This window comes from Leptinotarsa decemlineata, unplaced genomic scaffold, assembly GCF_025532065.1.
Source record: "Leptinotarsa decemlineata unplaced genomic scaffold, Ldec_3_MD MMD2_tig00001064_RagTag_RagTag, whole genome shotgun sequence".
NCBI lineage: Eukaryota > Metazoa > Arthropoda > Insecta > Coleoptera > Chrysomelidae > Leptinotarsa > Leptinotarsa decemlineata.
This window is the reverse complement of record NW_027412558.1, coordinates 260,344-288,311: the sequence shown is the minus strand read 5'-3', so window position 1 is coordinate 288,311 and position 27,968 is coordinate 260,344. Positions and strand designations below refer to the sequence as shown.

The 27,968-nt window shown below is 35.7% G+C and overlaps 2 protein-coding genes across 5 annotated transcripts; both read right to left on the bottom strand.

The window, feature by feature from the left end:
- Positions 1-1,664: 1,664 nt before the first annotated feature.
- On the bottom strand, positions 1,665-14,936 carry stx (ubiquitin-like domain-containing protein stuxnet). Its single transcript, XM_023173341.2, has 5 exons — positions 14,520-14,936; positions 14,371-14,458; positions 10,970-11,309; positions 7,417-7,575; positions 1,665-4,027 (listed from the first exon to the last, which is right to left on the bottom strand). Exons 1-5 carry the CDS (start codon positions 14,723-14,725, stop codon positions 3,774-3,776), a joined length of 1,047 nt encoding a protein of 348 aa, XP_023029109.2. The 5' UTR covers positions 14,726-14,936; the 3' UTR covers positions 1,665-3,773.
- Positions 14,937-15,894: 958 nt separating this feature from the next.
- On the bottom strand, positions 15,895-27,476 carry LKRSDH (Lysine ketoglutarate reductase/saccharopine dehydrogenase). 4 transcript variants are annotated; one of them, XM_023173336.2, is made up of 13 exons: positions 27,215-27,476; positions 22,859-23,086; positions 22,301-22,584; positions 21,268-21,493; positions 20,741-21,029; positions 19,960-20,219; positions 19,797-19,867; positions 19,560-19,738; positions 19,206-19,448; positions 18,246-18,426; positions 17,158-17,645; positions 16,472-16,648; positions 15,895-16,409 (listed from the first exon to the last, which is right to left on the bottom strand). In XM_023173336.2, exons 1-13 carry the CDS (start codon positions 27,269-27,271, stop codon positions 16,294-16,296), a joined length of 2,799 nt encoding a protein of 932 aa, XP_023029104.2. In that variant the 5' UTR covers positions 27,272-27,476; the 3' UTR covers positions 15,895-16,293. The 4 variants fall into 4 exon arrangements, with proteins under 4 accessions (XP_023029104.2, XP_023029107.2, XP_023029105.2 ...); XM_023173339.2 differs by lacking the exon at positions 27,215-27,476 and adding an exon at positions 25,025-25,182; XM_023173337.2 differs by lacking the exon at positions 27,215-27,476 and adding an exon at positions 25,016-25,179.
- Between the last annotated feature and the right edge of the window lie 492 nt (positions 27,477-27,968).

Below are 27,968 nucleotides of genomic sequence, written 5' to 3'. Positions count from 1 at the left end.
AGATACAGTTTGAAACTTAAATTAGGGGCGTTCGGTTATTCGAGGTGACCACGGAGCGGACAATACCTAGATTTTTGAATTCGAACATCTGACGTAGGAAACCATTCATTATTACTATAAAGAAACCATAATCATGAGTTTCCAAATATTAGTTGTCGAAGTTACGATGAATGAAATTCGACTCAGCCATTGTTAAAACTTCAAGATATAACCTTCGTCCTCGCTGTCAACGTACGTATCACTAATGTCTGCCGCAGTGGCAACGAAATGTTTTGTACTTTTGATTCCCTCCGACTATGATTCAAAAGCCCGGGTTTTGTTCTCTTTTACCCTGGAATAGTGTACTGAAAACTTTGCTTCGACAGAAATATAGAATTTTTTGTGTTTTGTGCATTCAACTTACTTATTTGTAAGATTTTTCAGTAATAGTTTAGTGGGAATTGTGGCATAACTCTCAGCTTGAATACGTCAAGCTGAGAGTTATGCCACAGAACACCTCAACTATAGTTAGGGTGTTATGTGGTTATGCACTCTTCCATAGAAACTCTAATCTATTTCATGTTCTGTGGTCCTTTTTGACGTGTCTCATCTTTGAAACACATCATTGACATGATAATATGGACTGACCGTGACGTCACTTTTAAATATAATCCATCTGCAGATCACACGTTTTGGCTGCTACGTCACAACACCATGTGACAAATTGAATCCCAAAAATGTTCACATGGACATATGCAACACGTAATCGCTACGTATCTGACGTAAAGTGTATGAGCACGTAGATGCCTAGACTTCAATTTCTCAATTTTTTTCAGCTGTTGAAGTGAATTCTCGCTGGAAGGCCACAACAGAGGCACCTATGCTTGATTCGTCACAAATGTGAGGTGCTAACTTTTCAGCGTGGCAAGGATGCGGGTTTTTCAGTATGAACTTTCGCAGAGAAGGAATCTGTGATGCTAAGAATGAGTTTGATACAGAAAGATTTTATTTTGGACATTTACAGTATGAAGATTTCTACAAACTCAATCTCAGGGTTTGCAGGAAGACTTCCTACAGAGACTGATCTATTCTATATTTAATATGAATTTCCACAAAATAATTAGGTCATCAATGGGGAATGTTCCTCCTGACGAAAATCAAGTAGTTTTCATGAAAGAGCTTTAAAACAACGCATTTTAAACTTATCATTTCAACCATTTTCTTTAAAAATTATTTAAATACTTAAAAAAGAGGAATGAAATAATGCATTCAACATTTAAAGGAATTCGTTTCTATTTCACCATTTGGCAACATAGGTTATAGTTAATAAAGGACAATAAATCTGTTACCTGTATGAGACAAACAAAGATGACATATTTCAGAGGCGTGCTGTTCTGTTTACTTATGTTCCGTGTTCCGAGACATTCTGTGACATATGACATTTTGTGCACCTAACCTATCTTCCTCTATATAAATAAATAACAAAACAACTGTGAATTTGAAAAACTCATGAATTAAACTCAACTTCATTTTGTTCAAACTTGCATTTGCTGTAATAACCCAAATTGAGGAACATTCCCCATTGAAGGAATTCTAAAAAAGCTCTCATTGGTAATATTTCAGAGCACCACAATATTACGCCACTTGAAGATCTGCCTGAATATCAGTTGAAAACAAACAGTTCATACTTTTGAAAATACTTTATTCAACATAACCGTTCAATTTTCATATACCAAATATTAGAACAAAAACAAACATTTAATAGCAGATCACATCAATAATAAATGAAAACCTTAATGTCTACTCTGGATTGCAAGAGGGCGTCTAAAAATAAAGGAAGTTTGATATTATATACTCCTATTCATAAAAAACAAAGTCAGTATTTACGCGCACATACGTGTTCAGCTGCTCGCTTGTCACCGTCGTTAACTCCTACGCGATCATAACCTCAAAACACGATGTACAGGGTGTTGCGCGGATCGCTACCGAAGCCCAACTCCCTGTATCGCCAACGGAAAAAACCGATAATTTAAACAAGAAAAACGGAATGTACAGGGTGGTTCGCCTGAATTTTGAAATCGACAAGAAATGTACAACAGAAAGTACCAAATTCGAATTGTGAGCGTGTTGTTGAATGTTTCTTCAAGAAAAAATTGTCCGCAGAAAATGATGTGACACTAGTCTTATTTCTTTTCATCCCAGGCTTCGAAATGAAAAAAATACCAAAGAAGTGGCTGTTGCCTTTTATAAACAGACAAGTTTTTGAAATGTCTCCCTGAAACAAGAGTACTGAAAAAAGTATTTTCATTAAGCATGAAAGTAGTATTTTTCAGTCGGCACCACTAAAATTATTTTAATACATATAATTGGACTGTTGGTGTTTCCCGTATTTTTTGCTAGTTCTCAAGAATATGTGCAACATAAAACAGTATAAAAGGTTTCAAAAAATTTGTCAAAATTCATGATTCGGGAAAAAATTTGAATTTTCAAAATGTGGTTATTGTAAACTTTCTGGAAATGGAAAACGTCAATACTTTTTATATTCATAGTTGAGTTGAGTTGATGAAATGTCAGACAACACTTTGATTCATCATATAACGCGCATCGAGAACAGTATTGCAGTTTTGGTTTTGAGAAAAGTGCTCGTTTTAGATTTATTCTACGCCAGAGATTTTACCTTTCATTTCAATACTTTTGATTAATCATATACCCTAAAAAAAGTGATCGAAGGAGGCTTTTTTTCGATTTCTTATATTCGTGCCAAAAATGCATTTAATTATTCTACTGCGACAGTGAAAAATTGTATATTTAAAAATTTTTTTTTCTATGTTTGAGACATACAATTTCAAATTTTTTCTACATTCTGTATGACCCAAATCAAGAAAAGCAAATTTTCACTATCTCAAATGTCAGAGAAAAATCTGCATATTTTTTCCCAAATTCAAAAGGAAACCTCCGGAAATAAAAAAACCGAGAACAAAAACTTCCAACACACTGTTCAAATACAGAAAAAAATAAAGTTTTCCCAATTATGCATTCCTCTTCTACTAAAACAGCAATCTGAAATCCTTTTTCAACAAAATCCTACACTATAAAAAGTTTGAGATTCATTTAGATTGCCACATTTTCGAGCAAATAAATATATCAACTCAACAAATGACACATCAATCTAAGTTTCGATGTTGAATTCTCGGAAAAATATTTTTCTACATTTTCATAGTAAACAAAGTTTTACAACAAACAAAAAAGATAGCAGAAACCATATCGAAGTATTTCATTTGAAGCATCAACATTTCTTCCCAACTAGCCGCTCTCTATTTGTCATAAGTGTCACTTATCACGTCAATTATTCTCTAAAACGCCTTTCAAACAACTAATAAAACTAAAAAAATAGAGGAACATCAACTACATATGACAATTGACACTAATGACAGGCACAGTGTAGCCAACTATAAAAAACCATGTGTGCTCCAATGAACCTTGAAACATTGTAAAAACGCTTGTTTGAAACTTTGACATTAAATAAAAAATTCTGCTCAGAAATGCCGGATGCTTCAGAAAATGTTCTCATCAATAAAATGAATGAAAAACTCATCAGGCTGTGATTTGATCAGCAGCAGAAAACCAATCTTCCACACCGAGTTTCATCAAAACTCTCACAAACCACCTTCACGTTTCAGCATCGTCATTTTGAGGTTAAGAATCTCAGACATTCGAACGAGGGGGAAGGAAAAGGGTCTGCTTCAGATACGGAAACCTATGTACAGGGGCGTCGGGGTGGGGCGGGGCAATTTTCATGCGGTAACTTGAGAATCGGTATCACTCTGAGGTAGCGAGTAAGGTTTCTGCCTGCGTAGGCGGCGGCGTTCCCGCCTCTTGCCCATCACGAGCCGCAGGTGTTCGAGCTTGCCGCGCGTTCGCAGGTTCTGGTCTTCGATGGTGCTCGGGTCGTCTATAGACATCGGCTGGGCCTCAGACATCGGCTCGGCCACAGAGATCGGCACGTCCGGTCGCTCGTCGGGGCTGGCCGAGTCGCTCGATTCTGAACCTGTGTTAAAATGTCGACTTTTAATTGATTAATTGAAATAGGTTCTCGACTCGTTCGAACATATAGAAAAATATTGACTATTAATTAACATATAGTGGATACTATAAGTCAGGGCGCTCGACTTGCAGGAACCTGTAAAAACTGTTGACTTTTAATTGAAATAGTATGGCCGAAGCGCTACGAGCCTGTAAAAAATGTCGACTTTTAATTGAAATAGTTGATGCTATGGTCCAAACAGTCGACTTTTTATTAAAACTGTGGATAGCCTGTAAAAAATGTCGACTTTTATTTAGAATACTTGATGCTACTATCCTAGCGCTTGACTCGTATGAACCTGTAAAAAATGTCGACTTTTAATTGAAATAGTATAGCCAAAACGCTAGTAGCCTGTAAAAAATGTCGACTTTTATTTAGAATAGTTGATGATACTATCCTAGCGCTTGACTCGTATGAACCTGTAAAAAATGTCGACTTTTAATTGAAATAGTATGGCCGAAAAGCTTCTAGCCTGTAAACAATGTCGACTTTTATTTAGAATAGTTGATGATACTATCCTAGCGCTTGACTCGTATTAACCTGTAAAAAATGTCGACTTTTAATTGAAATAGTATGGCCGAAACGCTACTAGCCTGTGAAAAATGTCGACTTTTAATTAGAATAGTTCATGCTATGGTCGAAACAGTTGACTCGTATGAACCTGTAAAAAAATATCCACTTTTTATTAAAACTGTGGATAGTATGATCAAAGTGCTACGAGCCTGTAAAAAATGTCGACTTTTAATTGAAATAGTATAGCCAAAACGCTAGTAGCCTATAAAAATGTCGACTTTTATTTAGAATAGTTGATGCTACTATCCAAGCGCTTGACTCGTATGAACCTGTAAAAAATGTCGACTTTTAATTGAAATAGTATGGCTGAAACGCTACTAGCCTGTAAAAAATGTCGACTTTTATTTAGAATAGTTGATGATACTATCCTAGCGCTTGACTCGTATGAACCTGTAAGCAATGTCGACTTTTAATTGAAATAGTATGGCCGAAACGCTACTAGCCTGTGAAAAATGTCGACTTTTAATTAGAATAGTTCATGCTATGGTCGAAACAGTTGACTCGTATGAACCTGTAAAAAAATATCCACTTTTTATTAAAACTGTGGATAGTATGATCAAAGTGCTACGAGCCTGTAAAAAATGTCGACTTTTAATTGAAATAGTATAGCCAAAACGCTAGTAGCCTATAAAAATGTCGACTTTTATTTAGAATAGTTGATGCTACTATCCAAGCGCTTGACTCGTATGAACCTGTAAAAAATGTCGACTTTTAATTGAAATAGTATGGCTGAAACGCTACTAGCCTGTAAAAAATGTCGACTTTTATTTAGAATAGTTGATGATACTATCCTAGCGCTTGACTCGTATGAACCTGTAAGCAATGTCGACTTTTAATTGAAATAGTATGGCCGAAACGCTACTAGCCTGTGAAAAATGTCGACTTTTAATTAGAATAGTTCATGCTATGGTCGAAACAGTTGACTCGTATGAACCTGTAAAAAAATATCCACTTTTTATTAAAACTGTGGATAGTATGATCAAAGTGCTACGAGCCTGTAAAAAATGTCGACTTTTAATTGAAATAGTATAGCCAAAACGCTAGTAGCCTGTAAAAAATGTCGACTTTTATTTAGAATAGTTGATGATACTATCCTAGCGCTTGACTCGTATTAACCTGTAAAAAATGTCGACTTTTAATTGAAATAGTATGGCCGAAACGCTACTAGCCTGTGAAAAATGTCGACTTTTAATTAGAATAGTTCATGCTATGGTCGAAACAGTTGACTCGTATGAACCTGTAAAAAAATATCCACTTTTTATTAAAACTGTGGATAGTATGATCAAAGTGCTACGAGCCTGTAAAAAATGTCGACTTTTAATTGAAATAGTATAGCCAAAACGCTAGTAGCCTATAAAAATGTCGACTTTTATTTAGAATAGTTGATGCTACTATCCAAGCGCTTGACTCGTATGAACCTGTAAAAAATGTCGACTTTTAATTGAAATAGTATGGCTGAAACGCTACTAGCCTGTAAAAAATGTCGACTTTTATTTAGAATAGTTGATGATACTATCCTAGCGCTTGACTCGTATGAACCTGTAAGCAATGTCGACTTTTAATTGAAATAGTATGGCCGAAACGCTACTAGCCTGTGAAAAATGTCGACTTTTAATTAGAATAGTTCATGCTATGGTCGAAACAGTTGACTCGTATGAACCTGTAAAAAAATATCCACTTTTTATTAAAACTGTGGATAGTATGATCAAAGTGCTACGAGCCTGTAAAAAATGTCGACTTTTAATTGAAATAGTATAGCCAAAACGCTAGTAGCCTATAAAAATGTCGACTTTTATTTAGAATAGTTGATGCTACTATCCAAGCGCTTGACTCGTATGAACCTGTAAAAAATGTCGACTTTTAATTGAAATAGTATGGCTGAAACGCTACTAGCCTGTAAAAAATGTCGACTTTTATTAAGAATAGTTGATGATACTATCCTAGCGCTTGACTCGTATGAACCTGTAAGCAATGTCGACTTTTAATTGAAATAGTATGGCCGAAACGCTACTAGCCTGTAAAAAATGTCGACTTTTAATTAGAATAGTTCATGCTATGGTCAAAACAGTCGACTTGTACGAACCTGTGAAAAAATGTCGACTTTTTATTAAAATTGTGGATAGTAAGATCAAAGTGCTACGAGCCTGTAAAAATGTCGAGTTTTAATTAGAATAGTTGATGCTACTATCTTAGCGCTTGACTCGTATGAACCTGTATAAAATGTCGACTTTTAATTGAAATAGTATGGCCGAAACGCTACTAGCCTGTAAAAAATGTCGACTTTTATTTAGAATAGTTCATGCTATGGTCAAAACAGTCGACTTGTACGAACCAGTAAAAAAATGTCGACTTTTAATTAAAATAGTGAATAGTATGATCAAAGCGCTACGAGCCTGTAAAAAAATGTCAAGTTTTAATTGAAATGGTGGAAAGTATGGCCAAGGCACTCAACTCGTACAAACCCGTAAAACAATGTCGACTGTTAATTAGAATAGTGGATACTATGGAGGAAGAGGGAAACACTAACAGAATAGAATCTTCATTATCATCATATGGTAAGAATTGTCAGGTCTACCATCCTCCCTTCTTCACTCAGCATCTGGTATACCACAGGGACCTTCAGCGGTCTGCAATTGTTTGGTTTATTGATCAGTTCTGGAGACCTGGAGGACCGTTCTGAGGGCCCTCAGCCACCAACCAATACACCTCTTCAGATAATAAAAGCGTTTCTAATAAATAGTCTCTGTTTTACAAATTTGTCAATTGAAACAATTACTCACCATTGAGATGCACCCTGCGGATTTCCGGCACCGTACAGAGGAGATCATTGAGAATGTGAACGATTGTCGAGATGTCGCGGCGAGGTCGACCCTTCCGGTCTTGTAAGGCTGGGTTGAGGGACCCGCTAAACGTTCCCGAATAGATGCCATCCTTTCGTACTGAAAACGAAAAAGGACATTACTTATACTGAAAAACTAACGAAAGACGTATATCATATATTTGGAAAATACAGGTTAACAACGAAGGACCAGGATTGGGTCCGTTACTGTATATGTATAAGAATATAAATTAGGTTCTAGTTTGAATTGTTACTGAAGTGTTTATTATTGAATAAGCTTATAAAAAGTGCTTAAAAGTTACAAAAAGAAAACTTTCAATCAGTTGGATATCAATATACTAGGTCTGTTAAAAAAATAATCCATTTTAAAAAGCTTAATTAGCCTAATGAAACTATGATAAAATATAACCTTTTTCTACGAAGATATCTTGATTTTTTTTAATCAAAAGCTGTATGCCACTGTCAATATTTCGAGTGTTTTTGAGCACTTCCACTTTTTAAACAAAATTTTAATACCAGAAAATCGCCAAACAAGCCAAACCTCTCACTAATAAATATTCGAGACGAATGTACCAACATGAAAAATTGAAAACTGTTAATCTAATGTACATAGCCCGCAAAATTTCAACATTCACCTTAAATTTTCAACAGGCCTAAGTAAAACATTTTATAACATATGTATATCTCCAGAATCAAAAGAGTGGAAGTCGATTTTCATATTATTCAATAATACCCGAAAATAGTAAACTTTGCCACAATTTAACCGACTCCCTAACATCCACCGTTTACAAGATCCCCATGCACAGACTTGAATTGTAATACCCCTGTATATAAAAAAAGGCTTCAAAATTGAACCCTGGAGAACACAAATACAGTGATTAATATTTGATATTGCTCTGGATATACTAAAACTATCAAACATGGCAACATTGTGAACTTGTGTAGGAGACACACTTTTATTTAAGAAAACAAAAAATATTGTCAACCGCATCAGTTCAATTTCTCAATTTTGGTTTTATTGTACGCATGAAATATGAGTTGGAAAAGTTACGATATGCAACGGACATACCCATTTACACTCTGATATGCCACAATTACCATACAAACAACTTGCATTGATAACCATGAGCAAAGTTTACTTGATTATGTGAAATCACCGAATAGAATATATATGCAAAGTTCATTGGAACAAACGTTGCATTATCATTTGTTAGATATTCGATGAATTCTGAAAGTATGGAAGGAAAATAAACCCCTGAAAGATGTAAAGACTCTAAAAATAATCTAATGAATTGTATTAAATTGAAACTCATAATTTGAAACAGTTTATAAAACAAGCACACCTTGAAAAATCTTCACTGAAGGGTAAAGAGAATTTATTTTTAAATGGTTTTATTTAGCCTGCCCTGCTTGTTTGTTTACTTATTTGGGTCAAATTTAGTACCTGAAGTTTGACCCCCCCCTTCTTGTTGACAGATTCATCTGGAATTTGGTTCATTTTTGATGACGATAGATTTTAATAAATTCTGTATCATTGAATTTTTCAAAATGGCCGCAGCTACAAAATGGTGGATTACAAGTTTTTTGCACAACTACCTCAATATAGATATTAAATAACAGAGCAAGATCAAGATGGCCGCAGCTACAAAATGGCGGATTGCACGTTTTTTCACAACTAGCTCAATATAGATATCAAATGATAGAGGAAGTTTAAGATGGCCGCAACTACAAAATGACGGACTAAACATTTTTTCACAACTACCTCAATATAGATATCAAATAATAGGGCAAGTTCAAGATGGCCGCAGCTACAAAACGGCGGATTAAACTTTTTTTTTCACAACTACCCCAATATAGATATCAAATAACAGAGCAAGATCAAGATGGCCGCAGCTACAAAATGGCGGATTGCACGTTTTTTCACAACTAGCTTAATATAGATATCAAATGATAGGGTAAGTTTAAGATGGCCGCAACTACAAAATGATGGACTAAACATTTTTTCACAACTACCTCAATATAGATATCAAACGACAGGGCAATTTCAAGATGGTCGCACCCACAAAATGGCGGACCTAACATTTTTTCACAACTACCTCAATATAGATATCAAATAATAGGGCAAGTTCAAGATGGCCGCAGCTACATAATGGCGGATTACATGCAAATCCAATATAATCTGATTCGATTCCATACGAATGTTTGGAATACAAACTGAATAGAGAAAAGTATAATTCAGCGTTCATATAAAAGTATTTGTTTCGAAAGTATATTTCTGTCATGTAATTCCATGTTTATATGAAACTAGCTGTTTGGAAAGGAATGTATGGCTAACAATAATATGTCGTGTCGTTAGTGGTACACCACCCAAGTTAAGGTAAAAGTTTGAAACGTACCGATAACCGTGTGGCATTAGGGTGGATGAAAATTAGGAACAAAATCTTGAAAATAAGAAAGTAACAAAAAATTTCTATGTTAAACGGTTTTATTGAAAAATGTACTGAAAACTAAAAAAATCATTAGGGAGGTCCTAGGTAGCAGTCATCACACCACTCTCCTCGGCAATCTACGGTACTGATCAGATGAAAAATAATAAAACCGTTAGGAGTACTATTCACAAATTAACTCAGGTTACCCTACGCCCAACAATTTTATCATCATTCATATGATCAACACCATAAATAGCTGAAGAGAGTGGTGTGATGACGGCTACCTAGGACACTCCGAATTATTTTCTTGTTCAATAAAACCGTTCAATATAATTTTTTCCCCCTTATTTAACTTTTTGAATTGACAAGCAGTCAAATTGTTGGTCAAACCGGGCGGTACCTTGAAATACGAGTTTCAGAACACATGAGAAACTCTAAGAAACTGAATATAAAAAACCCCACAGCTCTCGTTGAACATGAAAAAGAATATGAACACATTTTTTATTTTGATCATCCAACTATTTTAGGTGTTCAACTTTATTTATCCAAAAGACTTTTGAGCTACCCTGAATTGCGATAGTATTAACACTAGAAGAGATGTCGATGGCCTCAATACTGCATATTTCAATTTGATACGTAAAATACCTGAATAATTCACACTTTTTTTTATTCTTTTTCTTTCTGCCATTGAATGCAATGTTTTTTATTTTTAAAATATGTATCTAACACGTCTGATGGTTTTTAAAATGTAATGTTATCAACACAAAAAAACTACTTTTCGGTGAGTAATTCAATTAAGAACTCATTATTTCTTGTGAAATTGAAACGATAATAATCGTATAAGTTTTGTGGACGGTACATTTATGAAAATTCATAGTTACAGAGCCCTGAAGAGGAATTTAATTAAATTCGAAACGTCGGCAATAATACAATTGTTTTATTAAAGAAACCAGTTAACAGTGAATTTGACGTTTGTTACACTGCTCTGAGTAAGAGATGATTCATAAAAGAATTATGGGAACACATTTCAAGATTAAAAGAGATAAAATTGTTACTGTTACTTACTCCTCCTATCTTTCCCGGAGAAAACGTCGGAGGACAGTTTTCTGAGTGTGTGCTGGAGATTGCGCGAGGCCTGCAGGAGACTCGGGGGGCTGGACGGGCGCGGCTGAGAAGGACCCGCCGTGGGGGTACCTGAGGAGGAGGGGGACGACGAAGCAGACCCACCACTCGAAGACGTCGATTTGACGGACGAAATCGTGCTCAGCTGCAGTTGGATGACCATCATGTGGTCGCCGAGTCGCATGCTCAGGTTGAGGGGAGCCTTGCCGCAAAGGAACTCGTTCACTTGAGTGTCGTTCAGAGATTCTAGAGCTTGCAGTATGCTCGTCTCCGACCGATGGGCCTGGAAAACAGTCAAATTTACATTTCAGTTATTCGTTGTAATCTTAAAAAGTGGGGCCCTTTACTCGAGGCTCTGACATTTTTGGAGGACATGACAGCATCATCGACCAATCAGAATATTCATTATTATGGTTTTGTTGAAACGACTGAAACCATCACAAATTATAGTAGAAAGAATATACTTGAGAAGAGCCTCTTATGAACTTTTTTGATGCCAAAGCTTGGGATACATAATAATAATAACTGTATTCATCTTTTAGATCATTCACATGATATTAGACATGTCATAAATTAAAAAAAACAATAGTAACGGTCTACAGTATAAACACAGATCGGACACTTCAGACAGGTAGATCATTTATATAAATAGAGAAAAGCAGTGGACCTAAAATGGATCCCTGCGGTACCCCAAGGATAATATCTTGAATATCAGATACTGCATTATTCACAGTCACTACCATTTTCCTATCTTCCATAAAACATATTATCCCTCTAATGCTCTAATGCTGTTGTTATCTAATTTACTAACCATTATTTCACAATTTACTGAATCAAACACCTTAGCAACTACATACTTCCCTTATCAATTTAATTGTAAATAAACTCGAATTTTCTAGCAATAGCAGTCTCAACTGATCTAGCTAGATATATATATATATATATATATATATATATATATATATATATATATATATATATATATATATATATATATACCTGATTTTTTCATTCTATTTCGTTTAGGTTTTGCATTGAACAGAATTCTGCCTAAATTATTATTACTTATGAAAGCTGTTGTTATTTTGTATTTGGAAAAGTAATTTTGAATATTTTCTGAAAATTTACCTGAGTAATTATTGCTACTATATTTCCTATTGTAAATTTGTCAAACTCAATGCAAAGGTCATACAGTCAAATCAAGATGATAAGTACCTACGTGATTTCCTTGAATTTTTTAGCAGTAAATATCTATTCAGGTTTAATAATTACAAACAACCTTCCAAAATCAGTTTGAAATTACTTCCTTCAATGTACTGACACGACGTGTAAAAAAAATTGAACTGATTTACAAGCAATTAAATAATTAACTGCGCACGTTAATATAGTACTTTATTGATGTTGAATTTGGTAAGGTTGAACCTTGATTTACAATTATGAATGGAGTAAAGAATGTTTTCAAGAAAATCACTTCCGAAATTCTGATTTAGATTATAGATTCAGCCACGTTAAGAATTCACTTTGAATCAATTCGGCTTGTCTTTTTAACAGCAACAAGCTAACCACATACGACCTTCAAAATAAATTTAAAATCGATACTCATATTCATATTGGATTGGTAATAGGGACATCAAACAATTCATCGTATTCAATGTATGCACAAATATTACATTATTATTCTTTGATGAGCCCAATAATCAAAATACAATCGAAGACATTACAAACATTATGATAAATTAAGAAAAAGCCATTTGAAACAACAGGAGAAATTCAACAATAGGATGTCAAAATTGCATAAAAAAAGTAAAGAATGAAGATGAAACAAAATTAAAAACCTAAATATCATCACAGCACATAATATACAAATATAACAATTTTAAAAGGAACAAATCCATATATTATTTTGCATTGGAGGTTATCATCAAGAATTATCACAATTGTATATGTCAATTAATTTCAAAGTGAGACAGCATTATGCTAGGAATCGCACGTTGAAAGGAATGACCTCTTTAATTATCAGCTCAAGCAAGTTTCGACTTCTGAGAATTGTCTTTCGTAGGGGGACAGAAAAATAGATTTGACAGATTGTATATTGGGAATTTTTCAATTTATTTAGTTTGTGGGAGGGTAAAGATTTGAAGCAATCCATCAACTATTCATCATATGTCAAGTTTTTAGGACTTTACATATTTGAAAATTCATTGTGTTGCATGCAGCATCTTTTTCTTTTAGAAGTGAAAACCAAACACAAAACAGGTAACGATTGTGATCAATCAGAGAGAGTTCTTCTCTGGATAATAGTTTGCACTGATGAGAGCTGGCTAGAAAAACATGAGCCGAATTCCAAATCCGGAGCAGCAGCAACATCATTTCATTTCCATCATTTTATCAACTTTGTCGACTTATTTCAAATGCGCAAATGCACAAAGGTGCTTTGACTGTTCTCTATAAATATTTTTCTTTTTTAGGCGCTTTTACCAATCACTAGAAATGCAATACTCTTTCCGTAAGCGTTTCATCAACAAAGTTGGCATCTTCAGGAGATGGAGATGGTTTTCTTCATCTCCTGAGAAAAGAGTATTGCATTTCGGAATTTTCCAACTCAACAAAACACTCACTATATTTTTTATGCAAAAAAAATGCCAATTGATCATAAAAAAGTCCAACTCTTTTTCACGGAACAAAGAACACCTCAAAAAAAAACAATAGAAAAAAACATTTATTCTGATTTCATTGTCTTTCTTTCTAGAAAGAATTCATTATCTTGTAGCTGAGAAACTATGTGTAACTGGGTTATAATTTTAGAAAGGAGTCTACAGTGATACTGCGTTTTCCTCCTTCTTCAAAAATTCCTGAATAAAAATCCAGGAAAGAAAGTTCTTTAAAAAGGTGCAATCTCTATTAAAAAAAAAAAACACTTTTTGATATCCTGCTTCTTTAAAGATTTAAAAATGTGTGATTATCATAAATCAAGACATATCATGATAGAAATGTATTTATAACCCATATATCAATGTCAAAGACAAATAGTTTTCGAGTGTAAAAATCATCTAAAACCATATACGATCCCCATTTTGAAATTAAATGAGCTTGAGAGCTAAATCCCACTCAAATAGAAATGACCAGACTAGATGACTGGATTCAAATCAATGCTAAAAGTTATAGTTCCTATTGATTAGGCATGTTTGTTCCATAAATTAATTTGTTGTCAACTAGGTACAGATCACACAAGTTTAGTCAATATCCACGATCATGGTGCAACAATGGATCAGCTTTGAAGTTCCAAGAACACAAGATCAAAGTATAGCAATTATAATGTGCAATGTTATGCAAAAACTACTTACCATTAGCCCAGTTTCCACATTAGGTAATAAAGTAATCCTAGACCCATCTGAAATTCCGTTCTGAACCAGATTTCCGCCCTGCAGTTGCCTAAAAAACATCGGATTTAGCAAACAAAACTGCCTAACTGTACTTTGGCTCTGAAACCCACTTATCTCTGAACAGTAAACATATCCTATTCCTGGGCACTCTCAGTCTTTTCGAGACGAGTTTTTTGAGATTATCGATGGTAATGTCCGAGTCTACACACAAGAAGAAGTCGCCCCCTGTGGTGGGGCTCACATGTATTTTTATTTGGGTATTTGGGCCACACCCCTGAGGAATGGGGTTAGTAGATGATTGTGAGCTGTTTTCCATTCTCCCAAGTCTCTTTTTTGGGACGCTACGCGTATTTCGGAACACTAGGAAACTTGGTGGAAGGCCTTTGTTAACGATTTCAGAACACGCACCATTTCTAAGGAGATAAAACCACACAAAAAAACAATAGTATGTTACGGTACTGTAGTTCGACTTTTTGCCTGCAGCTCGATTTCTGACAAGTGGAACTTGGACTGCTCTTGAAGCTGATTGGTCGACTAAAAAGTGAATTTGTATGTTTGGTTGTCTAATTACGAGGCACAATTTTACTACCAACCAAGAAAACAAAATATTATAATCGATTGGCGATTGGCATCACTGATCCCAAATCTTGGGACAGATGAGACACAACAAATATCATAGCTTCATTTCCACATTTTTTGACCGAAATTCCTTCAACTCAGTGGGTCAAACCGTTAAATTTTTTTCAATACAAAATAAAGTACTTTAAAAAATGATTGTGTCATCTAGTGATTTTAAATTTAAACAAATTGTTGCTCATTTTTATCTTCATTCACAAAACTTTTTTTTCACTCAGAGTATGAATAGAGTCATACGTTCTACAGATCTATATTTTCGTTAAGAGGATGACTTGTTTAACAACAGTTCTCTCAAGTTAATAATGACCAAACATAAAACATCGTTTAAATTATTATTCTTGGTTTTTATTTTTCTGTGTTCAGTTATGACTTATACTTTTTTTTTGTTATGGAGTTGAAAACACATTGAAAGTTCAGTGAGAGTCTGGCCTCGCTCTCAGCGATACTGCAGCCAATGGATTTCTGCACTATTTGATATTATCTATGTGTTTTTTCGTTTCATGCATATATGTGTGAGATATTGGAGATTCTGGATTTGACGTGATTCTGCTAAAAGGGATTAGTGCCAACGGAAAGCACAACAAAGGTAAAGACAGGACTATAGCACATAAATGCACAATATATTAAGGGTGGGAGGTATTTTCTAATATTTATCTTCATGAGTTAATCTCATTATGGTCTAAAAATCTTACGAATAACTTATTATGGATGGATTAAAGTTTCTGAGGACATCTGTGGAGGTAAATGGTGTTTGAATTTCTTTTTTGAACCATCATCACTATATTATTTTAGTCTGTAGTTTAATATAGAATGAAATGAACTAATAAAAAAGCAATAAAACACTTTGAACATTCTTTAAACCCAAAAAAGTATTTAATAAAATCCATACATATATTCCATCATGAACATTTTTTCTTTTTACCTAAATAAAACAATGCTGGGTTTATTTTTCGCTGATGTGTCATCACAAATATATTGTTTGTAATACCAACTCTTTTTTCTGTTGATATAAACAAAAAATCGACTTCTAAAAGCTAATGAACATACTTAATAATACATTTTCATTAAGGAATAATCAATCTATTTCTTTCAGTCTATAAAACGACTGAATAAAATGTATCTTTCCCAGAAAAGAAAACCAGGTGCCTAAAATATTTACATAGAATAAACACCTAATTAAGTAAGATCACACATTATATTTAGTCCTTCAGCTGTAATTGTATCAACAAGTGAGAATGAGCTGGACATCTAGACAAACTTCGATGTTTCACTACTACTGAAACCTTCCATCCTCAGCCTTTGCAACATTGTTCTATAAATTTCTGGAGCGAACGGAAGTATGCAACCACGTTCCTGAATTTCACCTGAAAATTAGCACAAATTGTATTGTTCAAGTTGGTATTATGTAATAATATACATTGCGTACCATCTAGAATCATTTTTGCAGCAATCGCTGCTGGATAACCGACCGTTTTCGCCATGGCCGAATGCCCGTTGACATCTCCGTATACCACGAAGTTGATTCCTCTAGTTTCTTTTTTGTTATCTGGCCATAGAACTCCAACATCGTGCCTGAGGATTATGATATCCCTTTCGTCTTTTTCTGAAAAAAGATGTTGATTTACAAATTTATCACTCCATGTCGAGGGTTCATTGAAAATGAGTCTCATGCAGTCTCAGCTATGAAATATCAGAGCTCAAAGACATTCCTAGTAGAGAAATAGTTTAACGAGTGCTGCTCCAACATATAGCATGTCAAACTTTCTATGAGTAATGATGGGTATTATAAACATCTAGTACGTAATTTCAAGTGTCATCGATATTTTGCCCCGCACACCTGATAATCCGTTTCATTGTAAAATTCCTGCTACCTTGGGTTAAGTTACTGCGATATTGTGAGAATATCACTCAGCAACAATGTAACTGTTTATAGGTGAAAGAATTTTTAAAATCAGTCAAGTATTAGTCTTTTGAGTTTATCTAGTACAAATTAACATGAAAATATCAAATCTTTTTCCTTCATAATATCAGATTAAATCAAAATCTCAACTCTGGAGTCTTGGAACAAGTACAATTCAACGACTTTTTTTGATATAAGGATAAACATCTCACCCAATGCCAGTTTGGTGGACAAATAATGCGTCAACGTATCTAAAGGCGTTCCACACTTAACCACACTTTTTTCCTCCAACAACCCCAATTCCTCCAAAACATCCACGGCGGTCTCTGTACCCGTTCTTTCGGTAATCTTGCTCTTCAAGTTGTCATAGAAAATATTTGAGTCTTCTAACCCCAGCAGGTCGCAGATGAACTTCCGCCACGTGATTTCGGGTCCTTGCAAGTGCAAGCTGGGGTGGATTTCGCTGTCGAGCAGCCCCAGGAATTGAAGCTGTCTCGCAGCTTGCGCAAAGCCGCTGTATCTGATGGTGCCTCTGAGGATCGTGTTAGCGCCATCTATGCCGTACAATTTGGCGTACTTCAAGCTGTCTCTGTTTGGGAAGCCTTCCAGGTTGAAGCCGGGGAGGAAATCCAAGGGTTGCGCTGCTCGCATCAACTCGCCTCCTTCGCTGATTTCAACGATTTGGCCTTTTCTGAGATATCTGCAATATTACAATACACCTTATCTTATTTTTCTTTTGATGATGAAGCTTTGTTCATCGACTAAATTGGGCAGAAGGATATTTAAGTAGGAAAAACAGAGTTATGTGTATTCAAAGTTTCAAAAAAATAGACGAGAACTGGAGGAGAACTCAAGGAAAAAGCTTGGCTGAAACGTAAGGATGACATTCACATGCAGCAAATCAAAACATTCCTTTCCAAAATGTAGATATCAACATTCACTGTTGTGCTAATAATATCCAACAAGCAGAAAATATCGAATATTTAGGCATCTCTTTCGATCTGAGGTGGAATATATTCAAATGTCTGTAGAAGATACTGAAATATGACTAGTTGGAAACCGTATAACACGCTTTTGTATAAAATTATTCACACTATGGTATTTTGGAATTAGGACGTATTGAGAATGCGCCACAAGACTCTGGAAACTCTGATATTTATATCAGATTTTTTTCTTTTTAAAAATAACATCTCAAAATCGGTTTGAAATGTCTTTCTTCAAGGTATTACAAATTGTGTAATCAAGCATTGACAATATCCAAAAAAAAAATGAATAACATGAACTCAAAAATATTAATTACCTTGCTGACGATACGGTGTTCAAGAGAGCTCCTCTTGGTGACCAGGAGAACTTGTATCTCAGAGGATTGTCGCTGAATTCTGGCGCTGGTAATCCCCCGCAGAAGGATTCAAACGACGTTATCGTTCCACCACTGCTTTGCACTTCCTGTATACATTCCAAGGCAAGGAAATGGTCAATACCTGAAATCATTCGAATTGTCATGGAAAGCAGAAATTAGCCGACCTTTATAGGATACTTTGTTTATGTTTGCCTATAATGTAGACTGTGATAGATTAGAGGTCAGATTTTGTTCAATTGAACATTTTTTTATCAATCTACTATATTCTCCATTTTTATAAATGTAACAAACTGATGTTTAAAAGTTCACATGCGAGGAGTTTGCTGTCTACAGACGCTGGTCATGATTTACCGTTATCACTGTGAATTCGCGGTTGTATGTGTGCATTATGAATAAATAATGTTATTGGTATTAGTATATTTGATATAATATATATCTGATATAAGAATAAAGTCACAGAATTGTATTTATAACTCAAGTACGGCTGGACTGATTTTTGATGCCTACCTCTTCAGCATCAAATAATAATTATAGAAACACTGCGATATGTGTTGAAGTGAAATGGCTCTCTTCAGCTGAACTACTTTACATATGGGCTATTCGATTTTGAGTTTCATTCCACGTCCACATTATCATTAAAAATTTCAATTTCCATCCAGATATATCGTGGCAAAATGCTTTGAAAGCGCTTCCAACCAAATAAAGAAGAAAAAGACAATTTCTTGATATAATGTTCCTTGGATCTGCGTGGCCACAGCTACTAGGGATAGGCGGCCAGGAAATTTACCTGGGTGTTTTTTATTATGTTGTGAAAGGGGTTTTATCGGAAATTTATTCCGACTTATCGAATAATACGTGCTATATGAGATGAAACGTTGGTTTGCCTTTGATGTATCTCACCTGGGTCTAGACCGACTTCGTTCAAAATGGTCACTCCGGCATTTTGGGCTGCCTGATGAAGGTCTTTAACTGTCGGGGACATATAACTAGCAGTCACCATATGCACGCCTTCGTTGATACAGGCCTTAGCCACAACAGAATGCAAACTAGCAGGTAATATAGATACCACAACATCAGCTTTCCTGACTAGCTCTTGCAGGGAAGATGTATTTTCGGTTGCGTTCAGGTAGGTACTCTCCACACCTATGAAATAATATAAGCATGAGTAATAATTGAATAGTTCCTTAATGAAAACAAACATCTGGATTGGAATTGTTTAAACTACCATTCAAATACAGGAAGACTGATACATACCAGGATAATCATTAGCTAGTCTATCTCCTAGCTCTGTTTGTTCACAAGCGACTGTGATGCCGACTGATTTATCTCTGTATAAGTATTCTACCAATGGGGATGCTACCCTGCCTGCTCCTAATATGAGAACGTTCTTTTCATTGGGAGTGCCATCACCGCTTGATTTGTGTTTGCTTTTGCTGTGTAATAGATTTTTGTGGGTGAACCAAACAAAAGCCATACTAACAATAGACTTACCTCGAGCTTTTTCTCAGCTCTTGAATGTATTCGTAATTGGTAGTCAGTCGTCCGTTACTGGCAATTATAGCCTGTAATATTAAACATGAAGAGTACTCATTGTATTTTTGTGACCATGAAAATAAAAAAATTTGGGAAAAAGGTATTTTCGCTTTTTACTCACCCCATTCACAACAGGACAAAAGCTGTGCCTCTCCAGTGGTTCTTGAGCATTGCTTTGGATTATATCGAAAGCAAAGGGGTACAGCAGATCTCCAAAAAAGTCTGTGCTCTCTCTAGGTATCTGCGTGGGCATATTATCGATGCTGCACACCAGCACTCCTGGTCCATTAAAACTTCTGGTGTCTTTATTTCGATCTGCGTCGTATAGACAAAACGGGGTGTCTATGGTCGTACATTCGTTCATAAATTCGATTGAGCCACCTGCAAGAAATTCAATTTGATAAACCTCAAATTTGGTGAACCCAAAACTTAAAGCGACATCAAAACGTTCTAATCAAATCTCCATCAACGCTGTTGTGATCTAACACCAGATAGCGCTGTTTCGAACCATGTTAGGACTCATCAGTGGTGATGGCAGTACCATTTAACTGTCCAGGGACAGGTCAAAGTAGCTAGAGGCGATGACAATTCCCCTTACGAACACGCCATCTATGGGAATTACACAGAACTCAAACCTTTCTCAAACCTTGAATTCAAAATAAGTCTCCATAAAGAACAAGCCTGAATATATTTCTTTCTAAAGAAAAAGAGATTTCGAGTTTGAGAACTGAACAGGTTCAAGCCAGTAAACAAAATAATTTCTTAGTGACTCCGATATACATAAAATATTAGTAATGGTGATGAAACTATAGTGTGAGTTTGATATATGTTTCTTCTCTTCTTTTTTTTTGTGAAAACTACCGAGAAATTGAGAGATACAAAAGCTTAAATTGCATTTTTACCTGGATCTGCTGAAATATCGCATATGGCCAACATCCTGTGAGGTAATGCTGGAGCTCCTACGGAGGTTGGTAACCATGGAGTGTGAGCCGGCCTAAGAAGATGTTTAGCATCAGGAATCGTCAGTAGTTTTGGACTGTTCACGGCCCAGTATATCCCGTTGACCAGCACTGAGGCGTATGGAGCAATTTTTTTGTTGAACGTAGATATGTATCGCTCTGGGTGTTCTTCGTATTCCACAGGGTCGAAACCCCCACCATCTGCACGTTCCAGGTAGTGTCTTCTTCTAACCTAATACAACAACAGAATCTTCATACTTTCTGTACGACTAATTTTGACGAATGACTGTATTTGATATATATTTTGATTTTGTTGATCGTGATAAACAGGTAGCTATGCCGCAGTTGGTAGACGTTATAAAAATCTGCAGTTCATAACGAACACACGGAAAATATTTTCAACAGAGTTGTCTCCAGCCTCTGCCTAATAACTACGGGGAAGAAACCAATCTTGAAGGAAAAGCATTTACCTCACACCCGTAGACTTTGTTCAAACTCCCGTGTTCTGCAACCTTCTTCAGAAGTTCTGGACTGACGTATTCGTGAGGCAGCTCTTGAAAAACTTCCTGAGATCCCTGAGAAACGTTTCCCGATCCGGTGAATACGAAGGTGAGAGGTCCTATGGATTTTGGCATGAGCCCCAGGGCTATCTCATACCCTGCGTCTCTGACGGCTTGTCTGGCCATACTGGAGTTTCTGTAAAAGCAACAGTTTGTACAGCGAAGGTATGGTGAAGCCATCGAAAGACAACGATGAATGCAGAAATAAAAAAGTGAATATGGGCGTGCCAGTGTCAGTCTAATGCCCGTATTCTCCGCATATCATGTAAAGCCAAGCTCTACTAAGGTCGGTTGAAAAATTAAGCACCTCCATTACTGAAGCCAGACTTTATGAAGCTGAATATACATGTGGTAATGCTCTAAAATTGTAGAAATTTTTAAGTTAGTCATGCTCACCAAGCACCACAGAGAGAAGAAGAATTTTATGTCAAAATCAATGATAACTGGTCGAAATTGTGCACTTAAAGTAGAAAGAGTCTCAGGTACAGACAAGATATTCCATATTTTGGATACTCAATTCCGGGACATGGAGGCAGAAAATGCCCTCATCATGAACATTTAGCTAAAAGAGGAAATATATCTAACACAGCTTATACCAAACTCTTACTTTAAGAAAGTTGTCACAATGTAAATCAATGGCAGCCTTCATACAGTAAACTTATATAATTGCTTAGATTAACCCAAGGACGAAAGGATCAATATCGTATACCATTAAATATATGTTATTTGTAGGTTAGGTTAGGTTAGGTTCATGAAAGCTTAGCTTGGAAGCTCTTAACTGCCAGAGTGGAGTGCATAACTTCAAGGGGAATCAAATCCGAATTTTGTTACGATGCATATATGAAATTTACGAATTAGGCGAGCTTGAGGTCCAAGCCAGGCTCAATACTCTACGGAGAATACGGCCATAAGTCTCATCAGCATTTCAGCCAGCAAAACCCACCTGTAGTTATGCGCAGGTCCAATATGCATGAAAGGAGTGTGATGTCCAAGAGCCAACAACCTCAGCCCCATACCGTGCAGGATGTTGACAGTTCCTGCAATACCGGCCATCTTTCCGAAAGCCACCACTCTGGTCCCCTTCTCGTTCATGAGCTTCTCGTAGTCTATGAGACGGATCCGCTTCTCCAGAATGGCGTCCAGGAGCGGCAAGTTGGATTCCTGCGCCTTGATCGTGTGCGAGAATATACAATACGTTTTGTCAGGTATGAGCTGCTCAATTGGTACCTGCCGATACAAATAATTTTTGAAGTGAAATGAATCGATAATGACATGATGTTAGTGTGGAAGTAATGAAATAGTGAGACTACAACAAAAAAAATAGTCGATTCAAGATACGAGGGATATTACTACAACTTCCACGTTTTTCTTTCGAGCAGAAGGTGTGGTTTCGAAGGAAATTCATTCCATTTCGTCTCTCGCATCTCGAATCAAGATTTCCTGCGATTTTCGCTGTTATTGTTTTTATATCCTTTGCTTTTACTACTCCTTACTGATGTACCTGCTTCACTCCGAATATGACGGTCGCCTCCGAGATGTCTTCTTGCACAGTGGCCCCCGCGTTGATGTAGGCCTGCATGGGGTATGCTCTGCGGTTGCTGGGCTGGACGATAACTTTGACCCCTCTTTTGACTAGTTTGCGGACATGGCTGGGAGCAAAAGGGGCGCGTCTCTCCCAAACGCTCTGATCCTCGCGTCTGATGCCGATAGTTTTGGTTTTGGCCGTAACCTGAAAATAATAATTATCATAATAATAATTGTACTTTGTTGTCGGAATGATTATGACATTCATGAAAACTATTGTAACGAATCTGAAGTTGCTCCTGACCGGTTGAGTTGATACGATAGCCGACTCATCAAACAAACACATGGCCTCACCTCGAAAGAATGCAGTCTGGAACCGCCGGTAAAATTCTAGACGAGTACCGAACCGTCTACAGAATTCTCGAAAGGTCATTTACCGATATAAGCCCGCCTTCCCGACTCAAGAGGGCAGTTTAGAAAGTGAATCGAGCGGCTAAACAAGAAATTCGAATAGTGGAAATGAACTAAGCGTTAGTTGCTAAGTGCTATAATAAATAAATTAGTTTGTGATTATTGACATATTGTTGGAAATAAATTTGTTTAAGACAGTTAATTCATTAATTTGTCAAACTATATTAGGACCTATTTATCAATGAATGTTTGAAGTTTTTCGTGAAGGAGTTGATGTTTTAATTGATTTCTTCAACTTACTCTGGTATATGATTTCACATTTTCTCACCATTATACAAAAAGTTTCTCTGATTAGGCCATAGGACAAATGTTCTATCAAGTCACAATATTTGTGTTTTCTGAAGACGAACAGTTTCTGAGTTGAAATGAGCTACAACTGTCAGTATTTTTGTCTTCAGAAACCTGCTTGTCTGAGTCACGTAGATCCATCATATACGTATAATCGCAATTTTTTTCTAATCTGACCCCACAAAAAGGTATTTCATGCCTTAGGTGTGACTCTATTACGGTATGGTGTGCCGTTTTGCCGAAGAGAGTCAAAAGTCTCACGAAATGACTCTCATTGGATAACCCGAAGATAACTAACTTTTCAAATGTTTAATCTGCTTCCCAAATTCAATGAGAGCCGATGAAGAGTCCCAGAAACTGTATTATATGTATTATCAATGACTAGTTGTTTGTTTGTTTGTTTAAACAAATAGTTACAATATTTGTTTACTATCCCAAAACTTCAGGTTTCCAACTTCGAAACTGACGAATTTACTTTCTTTATGCTTATTTACGCTATACAAAGAACCTACCTGTACATTTCAAGATTCTAGGTTCCGTAGCTTCGGCTGTACGTCAATATAAGAGCGGGCATCAGCTCGTAATTTGTATTTTCACTTAAAAAATACAGTAACTAAAAAAATATGCCAACTACACTGCGTATGAATAGCTTCGGGAATCGAATTCGTAAAAGTAACACAACCGTCAACGACGTCTGCTCTCACGCGTCTGCCCGCGTTCGGGTCGCGTTCTAGGCGATAGCGCTTCATTGCTCAGATCGCCCCTCTACCGCTGCGCATCTTCCCCCGTCGTCTTACAGTAGACGCGACGCATAATGGCTTACTGCGTTGCATCAAGCTAATCTTATCGTAATAACTTTTGAAGGATTCGTCCTATTTATCTAGTGTAACAGACAAAGTTTATCTATATTAAATACTTAAAAAGAAAATTGTATCAATTTTCATGAGACTTTGACAGATATTCTAAAACGTGGATTGAAAAAAGTATTCGAATCAATTCTATTTATGGCTCAGTATTTTGCATATAGTGGCTACCACATATGAGGTAGTTATATGCTATCGCGAAATTTTATTTAGAACTATTTAAGATAAACAATCTTACGATATATTATCTACATGTAACTCTAACGGTATAGGCAGCGCACGCCAATAGATAGATCTCAGGGGGCAAGATTTTTCCGAATTACTTAATACTTATCGTTTATATTATGACCAAAATTACACAAAACTTTTGTGAATTGTATCCTATATGTTATTCTGATGTATGAGCTGTATTAATATAAAGTTTCATCTGAATCCGTTCAGACGTTTAGGCGTGAAAGAGCCACATAAATACATACATACAAACTTTCACATTTATATCAGTAAAGATTTACAATACGTGCATGATTATCCATTTCCATTGGAGTTCCTTAATTTCACTATAAAATTGACTAGGCTATTGAGTTCTTACGTATCACTGTTTGTTTCACAATAATCAAAATAAACCTATTAATAATAATCTTGTTAAAACCGTCAAATACAAACATTTCCATCGTTACTCAATTTGGAGACTGCCTTGATTATTTTAAATTCAGATAAAAACTGTTCAAGATAAGATAATGCAATATTATCAAGAGATACATTTTGAAAATAATGCTGTGTTGACATACTTGCATCAAAGAAAATAATATGGAGCTCGTATGCTTATACACATGGACATGGGGATATTAGTACTTTGGGAAAAAAAACTTTTTGGCTTTTTACCGTCCCATCATCAAAAAAATGTGATTGTGGGAAACACCCATCATTATAGCAGGGGAGCTCACGATGCAAAATGGGGATTTACTCGAGCGTCATTGAGACATATTAGGTTGCAAAGCTTAGATGATAATAAGAAAAAAATGTTATATAATATATACCTTTTCATCGGTGGGGGAAGCGGCAATAGAGTTTTAAATATGTAAAAAAATACTGTTGCATGGACATACTCGAGCGCGTCAGATATTAATAGCATCAATGTCCTACGTATTTTTAATAATGTTGGTATGTCAATCTGATCGTTTGCATGATCTGGGTGGTTGTACGTAAGGGTTGAAAGTGAAAAGAAAAAAAATTAATCGAGCGTGTCAGATTTTCTAAGGGGGTGTTGAGTGCAACAAAAAAAGCTCTCATTCAATAATCTGACGCAAACTCGCGGCCATTATTATAATGTGCAAGAAAAATTCGCCAATTTGAAATACTCAAGCGCGTCAGATCAAGATATATATGGTTCATCTTTATGTTTTAGACGTGCTGTCTCATAATCTAACGATTATCTAGAGGGATTCGCTTAATCTGACAAAAACAATATGAAAAAAAAATAATTATTTTCAATTCATTGAACTTAATTAATTGAAAAGCTCAGGAAATAGCATGCAAATAAATAAGTGTATGTTTTTTAAATACTTCGGCTTGCGGAAATCGTCAGATTATATATTTTTCGTTATACTTGAATTATTTCCTTCAAAATAAAAAATGAATTAGCTACGCTCGAGAATATCGAATTGACGTTATTTTTTTACAACTTTGCGGCCCTCCCCTTTCTTTACGTCACTCTCAAATTGTCAAATTACTGGAATATACACTTCTTAGAAGGTAATTAACTCACCCTACCTTAATCTGACGCGCTCGAGAATTTACTAATCTGATTCTTTATTCCTCACAGGCGGCCTTATATATGGGGCTCATATTTGGTAGAGGTACTTAACCGGGTACAAGGTATCCCCCTGTATATTAATCTGCTGCGCTTTAGTGAATCCCGAAATTCCTGCTTGGGCTCCTCTATTATTAAGCGTACGAAGAAATATACATCATAGACATACTTTTTTAGATACGAGCTGAAAAATTATACTTTCACATGAGAAAGTTGTTTTTTTCAAAAAACATTTTATGCGCTGAGAAAGAAATGCATTACTGAAATCAATTGACCTCTCGAAATGAATTATGCGAAAGGGATCTTATAAGTGAAGACGCTATAGTGTAGAATAAATTCTGAGAGTAAATACTTTGTGAAGATCACGATTTGATCTCCACAAACTTTGTGAAGATCACATCGTTTGTGGAGATCAAATCGAAGGTGTAGTTCATGACATCTTCACAGTTTAGATGTTTTATAGTGAATCTATGGTGGTGTTGTATCAAAAGATAACTATGATAATACCTACTACTTAAATAATGATGAATAGCAAATCGGCAAATCTACAATAAATCATCATCAAATAAATGAATTTATTATACTATTGATCAACTGAAATTTATGTTGATATCAATGGTAACTAAGTTGAATTTGATGTTGAGCTCACGGGAGTCAGTTTTCCACAAGAATGTCAGTATATCATGATGATTTCAGGAAAATCAATCCCACTGCCTATGTTATTTCTGACCAGAAAGCTGTTAAAATTGTTTTGCGTTTTGTCCCAATTTCAGAAACCTTTTCCTTTCAATCTAGTGCTTTTATAGTGCTCAGGTAGATACACAAGAATATTGAATTATTGTCTGAATCTTTGCATTCAAAATTTTTTGTCATACCTAGTTTTCTCTGTAATTCTACTTACATAATTCCTAGAAACCATCCTGAGCTTCTCAGCCAAAGATTTGCCGTTCCTCCACATCTTGATGATTTCTTTCAAACTGATACAGAGACCCTTGACTTTTTCCACTTTGAGATTTCGAAAACCTTACACAGGTTTTTTAAACAATTTCATTAGGTTCTTCTTCAGTCCGAAAACGATAGCCCTCTTATTAATGTTACCGACAAACACCATGAGCATCTTAGATAAACACTGATGGGTCGTTGTTGTTCATTCCCATAAACTCCTATCGAAATAAAGTCTTACCCAATATCTAGTGAAGAATAATCGAAACTTATCGAGTGACCTGTGACCTTTTGTATTCATTTCAATTCACAAAATCAGATGTTCTTTCTGAACTACTTCAATTGCTTTATACTTGGCTGTGTGAAATAACTCTTTGAATTATAGCTGTTTCACAATTCGATCCTATTCTATCTTTATACATAGAAAGGGGAAATCTTCCAAAGAAAGAAAGCAGTCAATTTCAAAATAAACTCTTTACAAAGATGTGTAGATCATGGAAAGAAGTAACTTTCAGACATAAACCGGAAGAAAAAGCTCTCTTTAAATAACTACCGAACAAATACCGAAAATTAATCTTCCCTAAAAATGGATGGCTCCTAAAAATTTACTCCTTCCAATTCCAATTCTCCACTTGGGAACTTTAACATATGCAACTCCCTATTTCAACTTACTTTTATTTCATACATTGACATTCTAGCAAACTTGATTGATG

Coding starts and splice junctions, on each gene's coding strand:
- stx (XM_023173341.2), bottom strand. CDS start 14,725: ATGGAAAACAGCTCACAATCATCTACTAACCCCATTCCTCAGGGGTGT. Junction 14,459..14,519: donor TGTTTACTGTTCAGAGATAA/GTGGGTTTCAGA, acceptor GATGTTTTTTAG/GCAACTGCAGGGCGGAAATC. Junction 4,028..7,416: donor CCGCAGGGTGCATCTCAATG/GTGAGTAATTGT, acceptor ATTTTAACACAG/GTTCAGAATCGAGCGACTCG.
- LKRSDH (XM_023173336.2), bottom strand. CDS start 27,271: ATGTGGAGGAACGGCAAATCTTTGGCTGAGAAGCTCAGGATGGTTTCT. Junction 19,739..19,796: donor GAGCTGAGAAAAAGCTCGAG/GTAAGTCTATTG, acceptor TCTATTACACAG/CAAAAGCAAACACAAATCAA. Junction 19,449..19,559: donor ACTAGCTAATGATTATCCTG/GTATGTATCAGT, acceptor ATTATTTCATAG/GTGTGGAGAGTACCTACCTG.